Consider the following 17,988-nt stretch of genomic DNA (forward strand, 5'->3'; position numbering starts at 1 on the left):
TCTTAGTGTATCCTATCCTGAGCGTTGAGTGATGTGTTGTTTTCCCAGCACCAGCCTACAGTATGGCATCATGTGCCTGAAGAGGTTAAATTATGACCGCAAGGAGCTTCAGAGGAGGCGAGAGGAAAGCCAGCACGAAATCAAAGGTCAGTAACCATTTAAAAGAGCTGTTTGCGTCTCAGGGGAAATGACAGCAGAAGAGACCCCGCCGCCTTCTATTTCCATTTCGGTTTTTAATACAAAAGGCAACACTTCCCAACCAATGTCATACAGTCACTAGCCCTTCCCCCCTCTAAATATCGAGGAAATTGGCTTTTCACATATTCATGGAGTAGCTGCAGGCAAATTGTGACTTATTAATAAGTTCTGCTCGCTACAGAATACTTGCTTGGAAGCAAAGTCATTTCTACGGGCTCCTTCTCGGTCCCCTTTGAAGTCCTGATCCTGTTTGTCAGATCACGTTCGTTTGAACCAACACGGGATTCTGACGGCAGGCGGGAGATGAATGGCAAGAGCAGAGAAACCCTGAGGATCTAAAGAGCCCCCGCTAGCAGCTCTATTGCAATTGGACTCAAATGAAGAATTGGTTGAACTTAACTGGAGAGCCCACTTGATGACAGCATTTGACTTAAAGACTGTCTGCCCCGAAAGTGAATTTAGTTTCCACAGAGAATTGGAGGTTTCTGTGTCAAGTGGGTCGGTATTTTCAACTCTCTTGAACAGAACTGGGAAAATTAAACTATTGTGATCACCACTGAGAGATCTCAAGTAGGTAATATAATATGCACCAATATTCCTGCTTGCATCAGCGGATCTACCCAGGCTTATAGATAGCAAGGTAAATATATCATTTAAACAAAAAAAGGGTGAAATCCTGACCCTGTTGAAGTTGGGGTTGGGACGGGGAAGTTGCCAGGTTTTCAGCCAGAGAACTTGACTCTCTGAGTAGCATTGTTTCTAATCTGAGTGGGGTTTCCAACTGCTCCCCAAGCATCTGCACCTCTCTGCTTTCACTGCTAAAGACGGCGGGCTGGAATTGTACAGGGAGGTCACAGTACACCATGTGCAGAGAATCACAGAAGATTAGGGTTGGAAGAGACCTCAGGAGGTCACCTAGTCCAACCCCCTGCTCAAAGCAGGACCAACCCCAACTAAATCAGCCCAGCCAGGGCTTTGTCAAGCCTGACCTTACAAACCTCTAAGGCTGGAGATTCCACCACCTCCCGAGTTAACCCATTCCAATACTTCACTATGTCACATGGCAATGTCAGAGGGAGAGAAATCTGGTCACTGCAGCCTCTTGGTGATAGCAGACGGTCTCACCGCTGCCTCGTGATGCGAGACCCAAAGACACATACAATGTGTTGATCGTGTCTCTAGCAGAGGTAGATGGGGAGTAGAGAGGGGGAATTAAATGGGCAAGATGCAGAGAGACAGCGTCAGGGCAGCTCCTTCGGGGACCAGGATCTTGTGGGGGGAGATGGAGAGATGCAAGGAGCCTGTGGTATGTGCAATAGGATTGGCCAGCAGAACCTGCAGGGTGTGCACCCTCCTAGTATAAGTGTCTATTGCTTAGGTTCTCTCTTTATCTATCCTCCCTTATCGGGATAACAACAGTAAAGGTCCCAGGAGTAATCCACTCAATTTCCTTCCTGGTTTGGGTTTTTTTTGTAAACGTCAGTGAGAATACGATCACAGCACCTGAGCTGCTACTGGTCGACGGGCAGGAGGGATAGTGGCCCCAGGGCCAGGCCTAGCCAAACCCCTTCGTTTCGTCTGAGAAGACAGGTGATCAGCTTCCTCTGTAGCTCCTGGCAATGTGGCTACTCCAATAAGCTGTGAGGAAATATATATACCGGCAACACACTGTGTTCTGTCATATTGTCACCCTGCCACGGGGACAGGCAGGGATCAAGGCTCAGCAGGGATCAAGAGATTCCTGAAAATTGATCTAACTCAAGGTTTGGTATGTACTGACTGTCTGACCCTGCTGTCTTCCAGATGTTTTGGTCTGGACCAATGATCAGGTCATTCACTGGATCCAGTCCATTGGGCTTAGGGAGTATGCAAATAACCTCATCGAGAGTGGAGTCCATGGAGCACTCCTAGCTTTGGATGAAAATTTTGACCATAATAGTCTGGCACTTGTCCTACAAATACCCACGCAGAATACCCAGGTAAGGAGAACATTTCCACCATGGGCTTGCCAGAGATTATTGCATATTATCCGTCTGTCTATCTGTCTCCATTCTCTCATCCGCTTAAGTATTTCTAAGGCATCCATCTCCTTGGTGTCGAGGTGGTGGTGTGTACTCCTTGGGGTTTCACAGAACATGGAGAGAGAGTCATCCAAAATACTCTGCCTTGAAAATGCAATGGTTTTCCTCCTGACTGGACTCTGCCATTCCCATTGATACTGGAGGATTTGATATTGTTCTCACCGTGTCAAGGATCTGTTTTAGAGTAGCAAGATCCAGCCAGCCAGCTTCAGCTCTGTGTGTCACAAGGCAGCCCAGCAGCGTTTGGAGGGACCTGTCCTTTCCTCACAGCTGCTGCACTGGTAGTTGGATCTGTCCGAGCGCATGGCGATCCTATGTTAGTGTCAGTCATTCCCCAGGGACAGGGTGTTACTGTTACTCATTTGATCTTATTTTCAGGCACGGCAGGTGATGGAGAGAGAATTCAACAATCTGCTTGCCTTGGGCACGGACAGAAGGCTGGACGATGTGAGTACAAAGTACTATCTTGTGACTGAGTCGTGCTGGGTATTTGAAAAGATGAGGGTCCCTGCTGTAGGATGAGAAATAGACAACACGGCAGCGGGTTGGAGGGGAGACGACAGCTAGGTTGCCCTTGTAAGCATTGATTTTGTCACCCCCTACGGGAGAGGACTTCAATGCTCAAACCCCTGCACGGCCTGAACGACCTTGGTTACACTCTGGGGGGGTGTGCTGGTCGAGGAAATGGATATACAGAGCCATGGGCATGGATGGCTGCTCACAAGCAGCGGGGAGGATCCATTTCTGCCCTAGGAAAACCGGCATGTTTTGTAAGGTACCAAGGCTCTGGCGTTATTTCTGTAGGCACAGGTGTCAGCACCAGCCGCACCTTGGCTCTTCGCTTTGTTAAAGGCTCACCAATTAGCAAGTGTACAGGTTGTGGGGTCAGCCCTCTAGGGAAAGCGGGGGGAGCAGTAAGACTTGAATAATTTTAGCCTGTACTAGCCATAGCCCTGTGCTGTTGGGGACGGTCTGGCATTCAGGAATAGACTTGATGGAATCTAATGGGTCTTTTCAGCCTTCATTTTCTGTGGGCCAAATCCCAAGAGGCTGACTACGCTGGCTCTCCTCTGGTTTTAGAGCAGAATTAGCTTTAGTGTTATCTTTTACTGGCCATCTAAGGCTGGTAGGAGCCAGGTGGCTGCAGAAGCTGGCTAACAAGGGGCTCAGCTGTAAGTGTGTTTCTGATGTTCTGTAATTTGAAGAGGTTTCCACGCTGAGTCTGCCCGTTCGCTCCCTGACGTGTAACTTTGTACCTATTGTGAGTCACTGTCCCAGCTGGTTCATGTACCATGATCAGTGTATGATTCTGTCAATAAATACAAACTTGTGTTCAAAGAATGTGCAAGGTCTCTTTAAATGCTGCAGGTCTGGTGACGTTCTGGGGCAGCGGCAGTCGCTCTGAAGATCTCTCTAACATGCAAGGCAAAAACTGACACACATTTCTACTGGGGGTGGGAGGGGACCAAGAACTAGTTGGACGTCAGCGACACAGTGCTGGAGATTTTGTTTCCATCCTGTGCCCGGCGTCATGCAGCACCAGCTGCTCTCCAGGCCAGGCTGAGCGTTGTACTCGGACACAGGATGTCACCGTGCTACCAGTGCTGCCTGAATTCTCCGTGCTCGGGATGGGACCGGAGGCTGGTGACCGAGTGGGGCACTTTCCGAGTTCAGAAGTTTGAGCCATCAAGCCTCGTGGCGCGTGACGAAATCCCACCAAGTCTGTCAGCCACTCACTGCCTGCACGGTGTCCCTTTCTATCCGCCGGTAGGCTAGGGTGGTGCATCGTAACGCTTTGCACGTCCGCCAACGCGTTCGATTTTCAGGACGTTAATTACTGCTCATAACATTTGAGAGAGGCAGGTGGGTCACTGTCGTTATCACAGGCATGCAGCCCCTGGGTCTCTTTGCACTTTCTCTTTCTGTTCTTGGCAGTGAGGGCCAGATTTTCCAAAGATCTCAGCACCCAACATGCCCCCCTCCCCCTCCCGCCCCTTGCTGAGCCCTTCTGAAAATCTGACTGCTTATTTAGGTGCCTCAATGGGAGAGAGACTGTCCTAAAAATTTTGGTCTCGGCCTCCTCTGCTTTAATCAGTGATGAAAAAGCAAAGCAGCAGCTTTCAAGCAGTGGCTCAGGTGGAACCCAGAGACATCCAGTATGGACTGGCCTGATCAGCCTATCTGCTGCCTCAGGACAGGTGAGGATGTAGCTGGATGCGGAGTCTGTTTAAGAAAATCTCACAGTCTGCGAGAGCTGGCTGGTCCTGTGGGGTTGGCTCATCCTTGCATCTCGCTGCTTCCGTCAGGGTGTGTGCCCTGCATTGCAGTGAAGACAATTGAAAGCGCAGGAGTTCTTTGCCAGCGCGGCTCATCGAGCCAGCATTCACTGCAGAGATGTTACGGAATCCCGAACGGCAGCGGGGATGGGAACAGGCAATTGCAAATGGGAGGGAGGTGGCCGTGAGACTGTCTCCTCAAAGAGGTGACCTCCACCCCTTACGGAACAGCCTGAAAATGCCGATCTCTTGGTACACACCAATTGCCAGACGTTTCTCAGGCTCTTACTGAGGGAGCAGCCCTGCCGTGGCAAAGTGCTGCCCTTATGGGCAAGAGTTGGTACCATCTCCTTGTAGCAAACACTTGTATTTGGAGCAGCGCAGTTGTGTGAATTGGGCATATTCCCCCATGAGAACAATATATGTCCCCACTGGCTTTGGAAGGGATCTAGGCGGGTCTGTCCTTCCCACCAGCAGGGTGGTGGAGTTACAAGGTTCCTAGTAAATTACACAAAGTGGCTGCTTGTTCCCAAGAAACAGCTGGAACATATGGGGTATCCTGCTAGGGATGGGTCAGCTGGAAGTCTTCCTCCACAGAAAGTGAGCCGCGCCATGGCCGTGGCAGGAAGGGTACGGCACAGCAAGGACTGGGCGGCAGACTTGAGATATGATAGCCACAGTAGCAGCCCCAGCACCTCCACCACAGGCACCCTCAGTGATTATCCTCATTTATTATTTGTATTATGGTAGCGCCGAGGAGCCCCAGCCATGGGCCAGAACCCCACTGTGCTAGGCTGTACAGACACCCAACAGAAAGATAGCCCCTGCCCCACAGAGCTGACAGTCTAAGTAAGTCACAGCCATTTGGCACTGCACCTGTTTGACAGATGACTTCCCAGGTGACCAGGCTTAGCGGCAGCCCAGGGACAATGGGAAATCGTCTATGTATTTATGTAGATGGATATGGAATAAAAAAAGCAGCCATCCCTCCGCTCCGGGAAGATTTCTGGAGGCACAGATGGCCGTCGGGTGCTTAACTCTCAAAGTCAAGGGGAGTTAGGTGTCTAAATGCAATCTGTGCTTTTGAAAATCAGCCCTTCGGTGACCAGGATGTAACTTAAAACCCCAATATGAAAAGCCCACGCCATTATAAACGAACATCCACCGTTCTAGCCAGCGACCAGGCACACCGAGAGCTGGAACAAGCCTCTCTCTCCAGCAGCTCGCCGCCGCACTGGCCCCTCCATTTCACGTGCTCAGGAAAAGGCGCACGCTTCGGCACGCTCCGTCCCTGAAGCCGAGATTACAGTTAGCACCAAGACATGCAGGCCGGGATGGGAGCCCATGCTCAGGGGACTTGGTCCCTTCAGGGAACTCGCCTGGCCAGCCCTACCTTAGAAATGGGCATGGGCCTGTCTGGGCTTTGGGCCTCCACTACCCTGACAGACCAGAGCTGGGTCTGATTTAAGACCGTCAGGTCCCATGTTCTACCTCATTAAGCTGGGAAGGACAAGCCTTACCCGTATGCCAGGAAGCCCTCAAACAGTTTCTGTGGTGTCAGGGGCCTGAGCAGCCCCTCTGGAACCAGGTTCCTCAGCTTTCCCCACACAGCATCCTAAAGCCACCTACTTTTGCCTCATGCCATCCCCTTTCCCAGAGCCCTTTATACAAAAACCGGATAATAAGTGCAGGTCCCTCACTGCCAAGGCCAGTCTCTTTACTGAGTAGCTACAGTATGAAGTCATTGCTTAGCTTTGGACAAGCCTTTCGTGCGCCAGCGACCGCCAATGGGAGAGTGAATCAGAAGCGTGGAAGGGACCAACGTGACACAAACAAGTCAACAGGTGGTTACAAAAATTAAATTAGAGCCAGCCCCTGTGGAAAATTTCGGTTTTTCGGGGAAAATTTGAATACCGAAATATTTGGATTTGGAAATGCTGCAGTGCCCCATGGAGCGGAATGGAGACATGAGGCAACTCCACTGCAATTCCCATGAGGCACTGCGGCACCAGAGCCAAATAAAAATGTTTCCGTTTTCAGAGGAATTGTTTCAGTTTTGAGGCGTTGAGTTTTTCAGCTGAAATTCAGATGTTTCCACGGAGAGCAGACACTTGTTGCAAAAAAAACCAATCACCCAGTTTTTCATCAAAAAACGGTTTTGACGTCAAATTTTTGACCAGGCCTACATCTGTGCTATTTCAAGTTAATTAACTCTTAGTGGCAATCCCAGTGCAGGATGGACAAACCTCCTAGGGCAACGAGACCTGAGAGAAAAGAAGCCCCGGTATCTGGGTAGGTTCTTTGGACAGAAAGGGCCTTGTTGGCGTGGATGCCAGCTGCATAGACCTTTGCCCTTGCACGTTCTTTGTGCCCAGTGCCGCATGAGAGCGTGTGAATTCTGTGACACCCATCATTGTACAAGCACATCTGTACTCCCTGATGGAGGGAGATACATGCGAGGGGATGTGAGGGAATGATCACTGGGAGATAAGCCGCTGACTTCCAGACCTGGTTCAATTGTCTCTCTCTTGTCCATGGCGGTAGCTGCTTGGGAAAGTCAAACCCTCATGAGCTTATAGCGTTAGGACATGTCTACATGAGGAAATTGGCTGGCTAGAAGAGGTATTCTGGAATAGCGCCACATGTGGATTCTCTGTTTTGGAATAAAAGGGATTTTATTCCAGGATAATTACTCCACTATGGAAGTACATTAAATTAAACTGAATTAAGGGCTTGCCTACGTGGAAAATTAATTTTTAAAGTGGATTAGTTCAATCACACTAACCCCTATGTGGATGCTCTCATTCAGAATTAAAGTGACCTTAATTCTCTTTCATTTAATTCAGTTCCAAGGCCACTTTACTTCTGAATGAGAGTGTCCACAGAGAGGTTTAATGCCATTAACTAATGTACTTTTAAAAGTTAATTAGGATTCACTTTTCTGAGTGTCCCTGTTTGTGTAGGCAATCCCTAAAACCACTTTTATTCTGCGTGGGAGTGTCCACATGGGCTTGATCATGTTTAAATTCACATGTTTAATTAATCTGGAATAATTTTCCTTGTAGACAAACCTTTTGTTGTCCAGGAGTCATGGCTGGGCCGGGTTGGTGTCACACGCCGCCACGTGGCAGTTTGTGGCCCTTTCGTTCCGCGTGGCTGAGCCCACGGGGATGGTCGTTCACCTGCCCCATGAGGGGGCCATTCAGTTTGGGCTAGTGACAGGGAAGGGCCAGCCGGCCGGAGAACCTCCCAGGGGGCTGTGAATGGAGGATGCGGGGGAAGCGGGTGCCACTGACGGAAGGGCGGTGGCGTTACCTGAGCTGCATGGCTGAGCCCTCCCCGTCATCTCGTCCGTCCCCCCCCGCCGTGCCGCAGGGGTGTCTGAGTCCATCTCTGGTGCTGCAGGCAGTGTCTGATCCTCCCCCCCATACACACACACACTGTCCCACCGGCGTGCGTCACCCCGTTCACACACCGCCCCCCGCCAGCCCCGACTGGTGTGAGAGCCCGCTGTTCCCGGTGCTGTTGGCTGTGAAAGGCGTAACCAGCCGTTCCCTTGCAGGGTGAGGACAAGGCCTTCCGGCGAACCCCTTCCTGGAGAAAGCGCTTTCGCCCTCGAGATGTTCACAGCATCGACATGCTCAGCGGCTCGGCCGAGACGCTCCCCGCCGGATTCCGAGCCACCGCCTTGGTGCCCTTGCCACCCCCCTCAGCCCCGCTGAAGAAAATGCCACCAGAAGGTAGGACATGGGCCCTCCAGCCCCAGCTCCCCAGGGGCTTCTTTGCAGAGCAGACGCCTCTCAAACCAGCATCTGCTGTCCTGGGCGAGCAGTTAGCATCATGCTCTAGTGCCTGGTGAGCCAGAAGTCATTGCCCCAGTGATTCTCCAGGGTGAAAGCTGGCCTCCAAAATGGAAATCCAGCCTAAGGGAGTCTGAGAGGGGAGCTAGTCATAGTTGGGCTAAACTTGGAGACTAGGCTGAGATACAGAGAGAATAAATCCTTCAGATCCATGAGAAGTAGGAGGCCCTGGGGCCACGTCCGGGGGAAAAGGGGGCAATCAAGGAGGATGAGGAGATTGCAGAGAAGCGAAATGATGATTGCACATCTGCACCCACCATGGAGGGTGCTGGGGGAACACCTCCTAGGCAGTGAATGGGAGGCCGCGCAGTCTCTTCCCTGAGCACCTTAATGAAAGGGCAAAGTGGAGGTGAAACACCAAGCTCCCTAGCTGTCTGTCTGTCACCATAACATCAAAACATAAGTCACCAGGGCCAGACATCCCCAGGAAGCCTGGCTGAGCCACAGAGCTACAATCAAAGCTCTGACGTATCCATTAGCCCGGCTGCTGTCCAAGAGAGACAGAGGGGGACAGTGCGGCACCTCTCTGTATCCCATTTTCTGTTCACTCCACGTTGCTGCTATTTCTAGTTTTCAGTTCAGCGTCGACGTCCCTGCTGCTGACGCCCAGGTCCCGGGTGGCATCAGGGGCTATTTGCCGTAGGGCAGTAGCAGGTCCCACAGCATCAGCAGCGTTTCATTGATTCGTAGACACGAAGGTCAGAAAGGACCATTCTGATCATCCACTCTGAGCTCCCGCATCACACAGGCCAGAGAGCTTCCCCCCGGGATTCCAGCATCCAGCCCGTCCATTTCAGGTGACAGAACTGGGAGAGATGGCACCCAATCCCCAGGGCCCATCCTAACTCTGTTCTCTCCTCTGGATTGCGAAGCTGTGGTCAGCCGGAAGCTTAGAGCAGGCGAGCAATGATCCACTCTCCCCTGGTTACTCTTTGGGGATGGCTAGACTGCAATTGCGGACTGCCACTGCGGCTCCGGTGGACCTAGATGCGCGAGCATTGACCTAGCTAGCTCCAGAACCGGAAGCAGCAAAGCCGTGGCAGCGAGCACTTCGCGGCACGGAGCAGCTGGCCCATGCTGCAGCACTCCATCAAAGCTAGCTCGGGCGTGTCTGCTCGAGCTGCCGTCGTGTCCTGGGACTGAAGCCTGGACGTACGCTGAGCCCCGCCTCCCAAGCAGGGTGCCCCTGTTGCCATTCCCAGCTATTCCAAAATCGTGAGTCGGCCCCCTTCAGCCCCCCGAAAAGCAGGAGATTGGCCTAAAAAGTCACAAGGTTGATTTAAAAAAAAAAGAAAAGAAAAGAAAAAGAAAAGGCCATTGGGCTCGTTGCCTTTGACGTCTGGTTTCTGAGCCTTTGGGCTGCGCTCACACACCCGAGCAGAGGCGCCGAGTTTGTAATCTGCTGGGGGCGGGAGGGGTGTTCTGCCCGCTGGCCCCTTCCCTGCTCCACACCCCAATGTCCCGCCCTGCTTCTTCCCACCCCGGCCCCACCTGTTCCCGCCCCCGCCCCGCTTCTTCCACACCCAGTGCCGCCCCCTCCCCTGAACGTGCTGCACCCTCGCTCCTCCCCCCAGCACCTCCTGATGCCTCGAAACAGCTGCCTGTGGCAGGCGGGAGGCGCTGGGAGGGAGCGGGAGGCACTGATCGGCGGCTGCCAGTGGGTGCCAGTGGGAGAGGCGTTGATAGGGGGCTGCCAGTGAGTGCTCAGTATCCACCATTTTTTTCCCCATGGGTGCTCCAGCCCCGGTGCCTATACATCCAAGCATTTCTCCTCAACCACGTGGGCTAGAAACTTACTTAGGAGTCGCAGAGCCTCTTACCTAATCACGGGACTCCAGGAGTTGGGGCTTTCAGAAAACCACCTAGTAGTGGTAGACTCCGGATAAGATTGCGAGAGTTGGTGACACAGGAATGCACCCTGCAGGGGGAATAAAGCCCAAGAGAAGCATTCCTCAGGGCAGGCTTCACAAAGGAGAAAATGAGATGATGTCCCAAGAGGTAGAATAGTTCAAACATCCTGGGTCAGATTCAGAGAAGAGTCTACACAAGCACAGGGAAGGCTGAAGGGAATCTGAGCTGATGTAACATACTCCTTCCCCCCTCCAAGTAGGAGTTACACCAAATCAGTCTGCTTCTGGCCTCCCTGTGACATCGCCGGGGAACTTGCTCTCGTTGTGTGACAGCAATGCACGCACCCTACTGTACAGAACCAGCCACTCATTTAGGCTTATTAACTGAAATAATGCAGTCCTTTCAAGTCCAAACAACTAACTCCTGTCCCTTCCGAATAACAGCCCAGCTGGAGCCATGTCTGTGGGCAGCTGAGAGTTAATTCTGAGCTAGGCCCGGGCACCCCTAATCGCATGCTTTGTGTTTTACTCTGACCGGCTTGCAGTTGGTGCATCTGGGCCGCAAAGATTGGAGACCTCCACAGTTCGAACGTATTCCTGCTGAGGGTCATTCTCTAAGGGGAATCAGCCCAGACTGTGGGTAAGTTTAAGGAAGACCAAGGTACAGTAGCTGAAATGGCAATAATCCAAGCAGCCGCCAGGGGGTCTACTCGTCGAGCCCAAGGAAAGACCCAGTACAGCCTTCTACTGCTGGATTCCTCTCGCTGGCATGGCTATGCCTCTGTCCTCCTCTCCGCCTCTCTCCCCGGGAAGGAGCTCTGAGCCAGCTCACCTAGAGAGGTTCCAGAGGAGATGAGGTCATTAGCATATCAGCGGGGTTTCCTGATTTCCCCAGGACTTTCCTTTGGAGCTTCAGAAGTAAACAGCTTCTCATTGTTATTGCAGGGCTTAAAGACCCCGGTTGGGGATCCCTTGCTGCACTAGGCCCCGTAGATACAAATGCTGCAAAGGCAGCCCATGGCCCAGAGAGCTCGTAGTCTGGTATTCACAGAGGATAAGAGTGAAGACAAAGTGGGTGAGGAAATATCTTTCATTGGACCAGCTTCTGTTGGTGGAAGGGACAAGCTTTTGAGTGACACAGAGCTCATCTTCAGCTGTTGCTTCTGTTGCTAGCACCTTTTGGAGACCATCACTGTGACCTTCCCCAGGGTACGATCTGGGCTGTTGAACAGCTGTGTCCCCTTAACTCTCCAACCTGGGGTGCCTTTTACACGGCTTCGCTGTGAGAACCACCGCTCCTGGCCTGCTCTCAAATAGCCTCCAGCATGCAAAATCACTTCCAGCTGAATTATGTGAGTGTGGCTAGCCACTCCTGAATTGTATTGCAGAGTGACACCAGCAAATTCTTAGACCCAGACTTGTTCCCAGAAATGTGTGTCTTGTACTGCCCAGCTCTTTCCTTCTGGACAATACAAACCCATAGAAAGGCCACCATTTCATTAATAGAAAATGATATGAAATGATGTGATATGAAATGATGAAATGGAGGTTCCGAAACACTTCAATCCAAACACATGCTGGTTTAGATAAAACAATAAAACAAGCTTATCAAGTACAGAAAGATGGATTTTAAGTGATTACAAGTAATGAGGCATATTAGTCAGAGTTGGTTACAAAGAAATAAAAGGTAAACCACAAACTAATACCTACCTTGACAAGCTTAGTGAATTCAAAGCAAAAGGTTTTTCTCACCATTTGCTTACACCAGTCTGGCTGGATCTTTCAGCCAGCACTAGTTCCCCAGTTCAGTGATGTGTCCTTTGCCTTTCAAACGTTGTTGATGCCATGAGGGGAAAGAGGTAATTTGGGGCCTCTGTTCCTCATTTTTATATCTTTTTCTCTGCTCTGAGAATCCTCTCCAGCTGGGGTCAGACAACAACAAGTCTGTTCCTTTGCCAATTTTTGTAAATTTTTCACTCACACCCTTTTTCCTGCCAGGGAGTGGCCATTTAACGAGCTGATAGTCCATTTGATTATATTGGCACCTAGCAGAAGTGCAGGCTATCCTTTTGTCTCTGGGGAACTGGTCTGAGGCTGTTTCCCCAGATTTAGCACATGCCTTATACAGTAGAGTTTTATAACTTTACATACAATGTTGCTGCATATATTTTACCAGGACAATAATGTTCAGCAGATTATGAGTTTTCAAATGATGCCCTACAGGCATACTTTGTACAGAATTTATCCTAGACTTGTAAAAAGGGTGACTGTAAGAGTACAAACTGTCACAGCGTCACCAAGCACTGTCTCCTGCTCATTAGTGAGTTTGCATGTGGCAGGTTAGTGTCCTGACTTGGCCTCCCTTCGACACTCCTACCTAGCTAACTCCAGACCTGAGGAAGAGCTCAGTGAAGCGTGTCCCTTCTACCCACAGAAGTTGGTCCAAGAGAAAATATTCCCTCACCCTCCTTGTCCCAGTCTAGTGTTTGGACGGTATGCAGCAGGGAATGATGAGACAAGTGGGGAGGGCGCTGGCTAAGAGGAGGGACCAGTACCTCTGCAGTCGGTTTTAATGGGATGCTGCTTTCTGAACATTTAATTCTAACTAAGGATTCTCTTCTGATGTGTTGTGGATGGACGTAGAGATACAGCCCCACAGTGCTTGCAGAGACACGCCAATGTAATTGCAGGAAAGATGTTTCATAACCCTCTACGGCCTATCATCTGCTGATGTAAATCAGCTCCATGGCAATCAATGGTCTGTGCTGGTTTACCCCAGCCAAGTGTATGGCCCTGGACATCAAAGGAAGTCACTTTCCACCCTCGTCTTCATGGGGATTTGACAGAGTAACGCACAGGGTACGTCCCAGTGGTTGGAGCTTGAGCTTAGAGTCAGGACTGTCGGGCTCTGTCCCTGGCAATGTCTTTGCTGTGTGACTCAGGGCCGGTCACTTCGCCCGCTTGCACGGAGCACTGGCATCAACCCGCCGTGGAGCAGTTCTGTTCATCAGCACGTCCTCGCTCCAGAGCAGGTTAGCCTCAGTAAGACACTCCCCTGCTGCATGTGAATTCATTAATGAGCAGGTGACCGTGCTTTGCAGTGCTGGCCAGAAGGCTCTAGAACGGGCATGGTACGTGGAACTGGAGCACAGGGGCCTGGCGGGCCTGCAGCAGGGGGACGAGTACAGAGGGGGGCCGACACAGCTGACGTGAAGGACATGCAGCCTGGAGCCTGGGGAGGAGGATGTTCAGTGTGAGACTATGGAGGGCCATTGAGGGTGGCACAGAGCAACTAAGCCAGCGTTGGGCCTGCATCGGGTGCATTGGCCTCGGGGACCTGTCTGCCCCTGAGGCAATTACTCAAACCTGCATGTCTAGAGTGCACCCCATTCCCATTAACTCCCAGGTCGCTGCTCCCCTCTGCTCACTTGCTTGCTGGATTGGTCCAGGTGATCTTCACTGAGAGCTGGTGACTGGGGAGGGGCTGAGCAGGGGGCAAGGGCAGGCCCAGAGCTCTCCTCTTGGGGCTCATGGAGATGTGCTGCCAGTCACGAAGGGAATGGATCACAGGGGTCTTGCATTTGCCTGCATCACACCCTGTGAGAACATCGGACTCTCCCTGCTCCTGCTCCAGGTGCTGATCAATGCATTGTACAGCAGGGGCAGCTCTGGCTGATGGAAACACTGCGCCCCCTGAGAGGATGCTCCCATTGCCCTCCCAGCTGGTTGTTATTAGTTGTTACTATCTGTACTGCAGTGGTACCTACAGACCAGGGTCCTTCTGTGCTAGGGGCTGTCCAGAGACCTAGGCAGATCTGGTCCCTGCCCCCAGGGGACTGTCCCTAACAAGCCCAACCTTCTGGTGTTGCGCAAACAGCCGGCCTGGTCTCTGTCCTGGAGCTGCCTCCACCTCCTGATTTGGGAGGGCCCCACTGGAATGGAAAAAGTGCAGCCTAGTGGTGAGGGTGTTAGCCAGAGACCCAGGTTCAATTCCTGGCTCTGCCACAGATTCCCTGTGTGACCTTGGGCAAGTTACCTAGCCTCTCTGGGCCTCAGTCCCCGTCTGTGCAATGGAGCAAAAGCCCGGCCCTACCTCCCAGAAGAATGTGAGGGTAAAGATTGTACTACCCTTGTAAAGATTGCAAGGAACGCTTAGACCCTATGGCAATGGGGGCTATGGAAGTCCCTGAGATAGATAAGCCAGGGGGGTTGCTAACCCCCTGCCCTGCTCCACGGCAAGCCCCAGCTGCTCGAGCCCCTGGAGGAAGGCAAGTGGAAGCTGCTGCAGCTCAGTGTCACGTCCCCTCATGCTAACAGGGCTTCTCGCACTTTGTCTTGCAGCACATTCCCACTTCCTGTATGGCTACCTGCTGGCTGCCTTCCGGGACTAGGCCGGAATCCCAGACCACGTCTGCGCCTCTGCTCCAAAGACCAGACGCTACAGGCCACGTGGACCGAAAAGGACGCTCGCCGCCTCCCGCTTGTACACAACCCCACCCCCTCCCAGTCTCCTCTTGGGTCCCCCTAGGTCCCGGTAACCTCTGTGGCTTTGCAGCCATCCTCCCTCCTCACCTGCCTCACGGATACAGGCTCCTCTGAGAGCGGCACGGGGCACCTCTCTGCTGCAGGCGTGGTCAGCTGGCCGCGCTGTGTTTCCGTCCGAAAGGTCCGGCCCCATGTGCGGGGCGGAGACGCCTTGAGGCCGGCCTGCAAGATTTGTCCACTTTGTTTCTGTGTCTGTTTCGTTTTGCCGATATAGCTGAGGGCAGCCGCGCTGGCGTCTCCTCACCGCGGGCACCAGGGAGCCAAGGAGCCCTCTGCCAAGAGAACAAGAGGGAATCCCCCTTCTCTATAATACACGAGCCGTGGTGCCAGGCCTCACGGCTAGGAGCTTCTGCCAGGACAGCCCACGGGCTGGGGAAGACACCAGGCTTCAGCACCAAGCCACAGGGCTTATGGGCTGCTGCAGAGAGGGGGCTGCCCTCGGGGGCGGGGTGAGAGGGGTCTGTGCTGGTGCAGGGCGGGGGCTGCCCCTCACGGAGAGGTGAGCTTAGTGACTAGGCCGGGTTACGCAGTATTTTCGCGTGCCGTGTGTACACTGAGCAGTATCTGTGTGTGTGTGAACTGAGCTGATGCTGAGAGCACTCTGAGGATTCGAGGCACCAAACCGATCTGCAATGGGCAGTGAGGGGGAGGCCGGGAGCTGCCCCCACGCCTCCCTCTCCAGCCACATAGGCTCTAGAAGTGCACAGGACACATTAGACGTTCAAACAGCAGATGATCTCCCCACCCCTCCCTTTCCCGCTTGGTCACCCAGGAAATGACCACACCTGCCCCAGCCGTGGGTGCAGCGGGAGCTCCCACCACCCGCCCCTCTGAGGTTAGGTAGCAACTGGTGCAGGAGACTCTTGACTCTTTCCATTTCTTCCCTGTAGGGTAGGATCTCTTTGTCTCCTCATGCCACTTTTGCCTTGTGTGGCCCCTGTTTCTAGTGTGGTATTTATAGATGGCTGGAATGACCTATACTCATCATGTGTGTTTGGAAGTGCAATATCAGAGAGACTGTACAGTTGCAATGTCTTTTGGTGTATTACTTGCCTAATACAGTATTAAATATTTTTTTAATTTGAAGAGTAAGTGGCCCCTTTATATCAATACCCTGTTTCTTTGTCATATTATTGGTACTGCATGGATTCCAAGCCCTGAAAAGGGGTGGGGAAGGATGTGTGTGTGTTCCAATAAACAGGATTTTAAAGCAACACGTGGCTTGTGCTTTATTCTCCTCTGTATCCATGCCCATTGGAAGACCACCACAGCTCAGCCTTAACTTCACTGGGGGTCACTGAGAAGAGCCACTAGATGAAGTGGGCTGTAGCCCACGAAAGCTGATGCTCAAATAAATGGGTTCATCAATCAGGTGCCACAAGTCCTCCTGTTCTTTTTGCGGATACAGACTAACACGGCTGCCCCTCTGAAACCTAGATAAAGGTGATGGCTCTACCGCCATCAGTAGCTGTCTTCTGCCAACGGGAGGCTGATGAGCGTGTCCTGGAATGAAAACATCCCGGCTGGGCTCTTGGGCAGGTCCGGCCGAGAAAATCTGCCGTGCATGCACATGAAGAGCTCCCTTGCCCCTACTACGCCAGGGAAGGAGCAATGGCCTCAAGTTGCAGTGGGGAAAGTCTAGGTTGGATATTAGGAAAAACTTTTTCACTAGGAGGGTGGTGAAGCACTGGAATGGATTCCCTAGGGAGGTGGTGGAATCTCCAGCCTTAGAGGTTTTTAAGGTCAGGCTTGACAAAGCCCTGGCTGGGATGATTTAGTTGGGGTTGGTCCTGCTTTGAGCAGGAGGTTGGACTAGGTGACCTCCTGAGGTCCCTTCCAACCCTGATATTCTATGATTTTGCAGGATGCCTTCCCACCAACGCCTGTTCTTGAATCTCTGCCATGCTGATGCCACTCTTGGGAATCTACTCCCCAAAATGATTGGTCTTTGCTGCATAACGGGGCTCTCTGCTCCCCCATGGGACTTGGCACTTCAAAGCACCAGACTCAAACGTTAGCAAACCGAGAAATGCGGAGTTAAGCCTACCCACAAATCCCTGCAAAGAATATTAGGGTGGCAAGAACAAACAACCCATAAACTTGGAAATTTCACAGGGCTGTGGTCAGTACAGCTTCACACACAATTCATCCTCAACTGTGCCCCCTTTAGGGTGCCAACACCTTTCTGTATAGCCTCTTTGGGAGTGAACAATATTTGACTGACCTGCAGGAACCTAATTGTAGGAACACCCCCAATGCATTGTTAGCTTCTTTACTTGTGATTGTACAACTGGAAACGAACCAGAAAGGCAGCACAGTGTGACATGTCAACCAGCAGCAATTACTCCTCCTATTCATGCAGCTCAGAGGCCACAGTGAAGGACTGGATGAGCAGGAGTCTTGATTTGGTATTGTAGAGAAACCAAGAAAAAGGACATTTTTGTTAGGGAAAGGCCCGAAGTTCCTGTGGTGTCCCTCCGGGGGCAAAGCTGAGGTTGTGTTGTGTGCGAAGTAGCATCTTAACGCTTCATTTCCAAGTTGTCAGGTTCTCATGCTGTTGAGCCCCAAGGGAAAGAATGAGAGGGTTCAGAAGAGCGCGACAAGACCGATTCCTAGCCAGGAACGCGTTTATCCGAGAGACTGTTAAGAGGTGATTTGATCATGTTCCAAAAGTACCTATGGGGGGAGAAGATTTCTGATACTAGACAACTCTTTAAAATAGCAGACAAAGCTTGTTTATGCCACGGCTCTGTGGTTGGAAGTTGAAGCTAGATAAATTCAGGATAGAAATAAGGTGCAACTTTTTAGCAGTGAGGGTAATTAACTGTTGGAACAACTTCTGGTGGCTTTCCTACTGTGCAAATGCTTTGCTCTTGCTCAGACACTAACTATTGGTCTCCAAGCAGGAATCGCCGGGTGAAATGCCCTGGCCTGTGTTATGCAGGGGGTCAGACCAGAGGATCACAAAGATCTGTTCTGACCTTAAAAATCTATGAATCTTTTAATTGGAGCACATGATGCATCTGGAGCTTCCTGCGCCGGCCAGTGTCTAGCACAAGGTGCTGCGGAGTGGGAGATCCCCATTTAAAGGGACAGGGGGGCTTGCACGGCTAGGGAGGCAGGACATTCTCTCCTGTTCCTCTGCAGGTAGAAGGGGCATTCATCCCCCTTCCACCAC

General features: G+C 51.9%; 1 protein-coding gene across 10 annotated transcripts in view; it reads left to right on the forward strand.

The window, feature by feature from the left end:
- PPFIA4 (PTPRF interacting protein alpha 4) overlaps positions 1-16,024 on the forward strand; it is a 166,066-nt gene extending 150,042 nt beyond the window's left edge. For 9 of the 10 annotated variants that reach the window (XM_073320166.1, XM_073320174.1, XM_073320175.1 and 6 more), the window contains 6 exons: positions 49-146; positions 2,002-2,177; positions 2,658-2,726; positions 8,118-8,295; positions 10,811-10,905; positions 14,607-16,024. In XM_073320166.1, the coding sequence (XP_073176267.1) occupies positions 49-146; positions 2,002-2,177; positions 2,658-2,726; positions 8,118-8,295; positions 10,811-10,869 (580 nt within the window). In that variant the 3' untranslated portion in view covers positions 10,870-10,905; positions 14,607-16,024. Of the gene's footprint in view, positions 1-6; positions 147-2,001; positions 2,178-2,657; positions 2,727-8,117; positions 8,296-10,810; positions 10,906-14,606 lie in introns of those variants that run through there. The other variant, XM_073320176.1, reaches the window with a different exon arrangement.
- Positions 16,025-17,988: the final 1,964 nt, after the last annotated feature.

This window comes from Lepidochelys kempii, chromosome 21 (assembly GCF_965140265.1).
Source record: "Lepidochelys kempii isolate rLepKem1 chromosome 21, rLepKem1.hap2, whole genome shotgun sequence".
Lineage (NCBI taxonomy): Eukaryota > Metazoa > Chordata > Testudines > Cheloniidae > Lepidochelys > Lepidochelys kempii.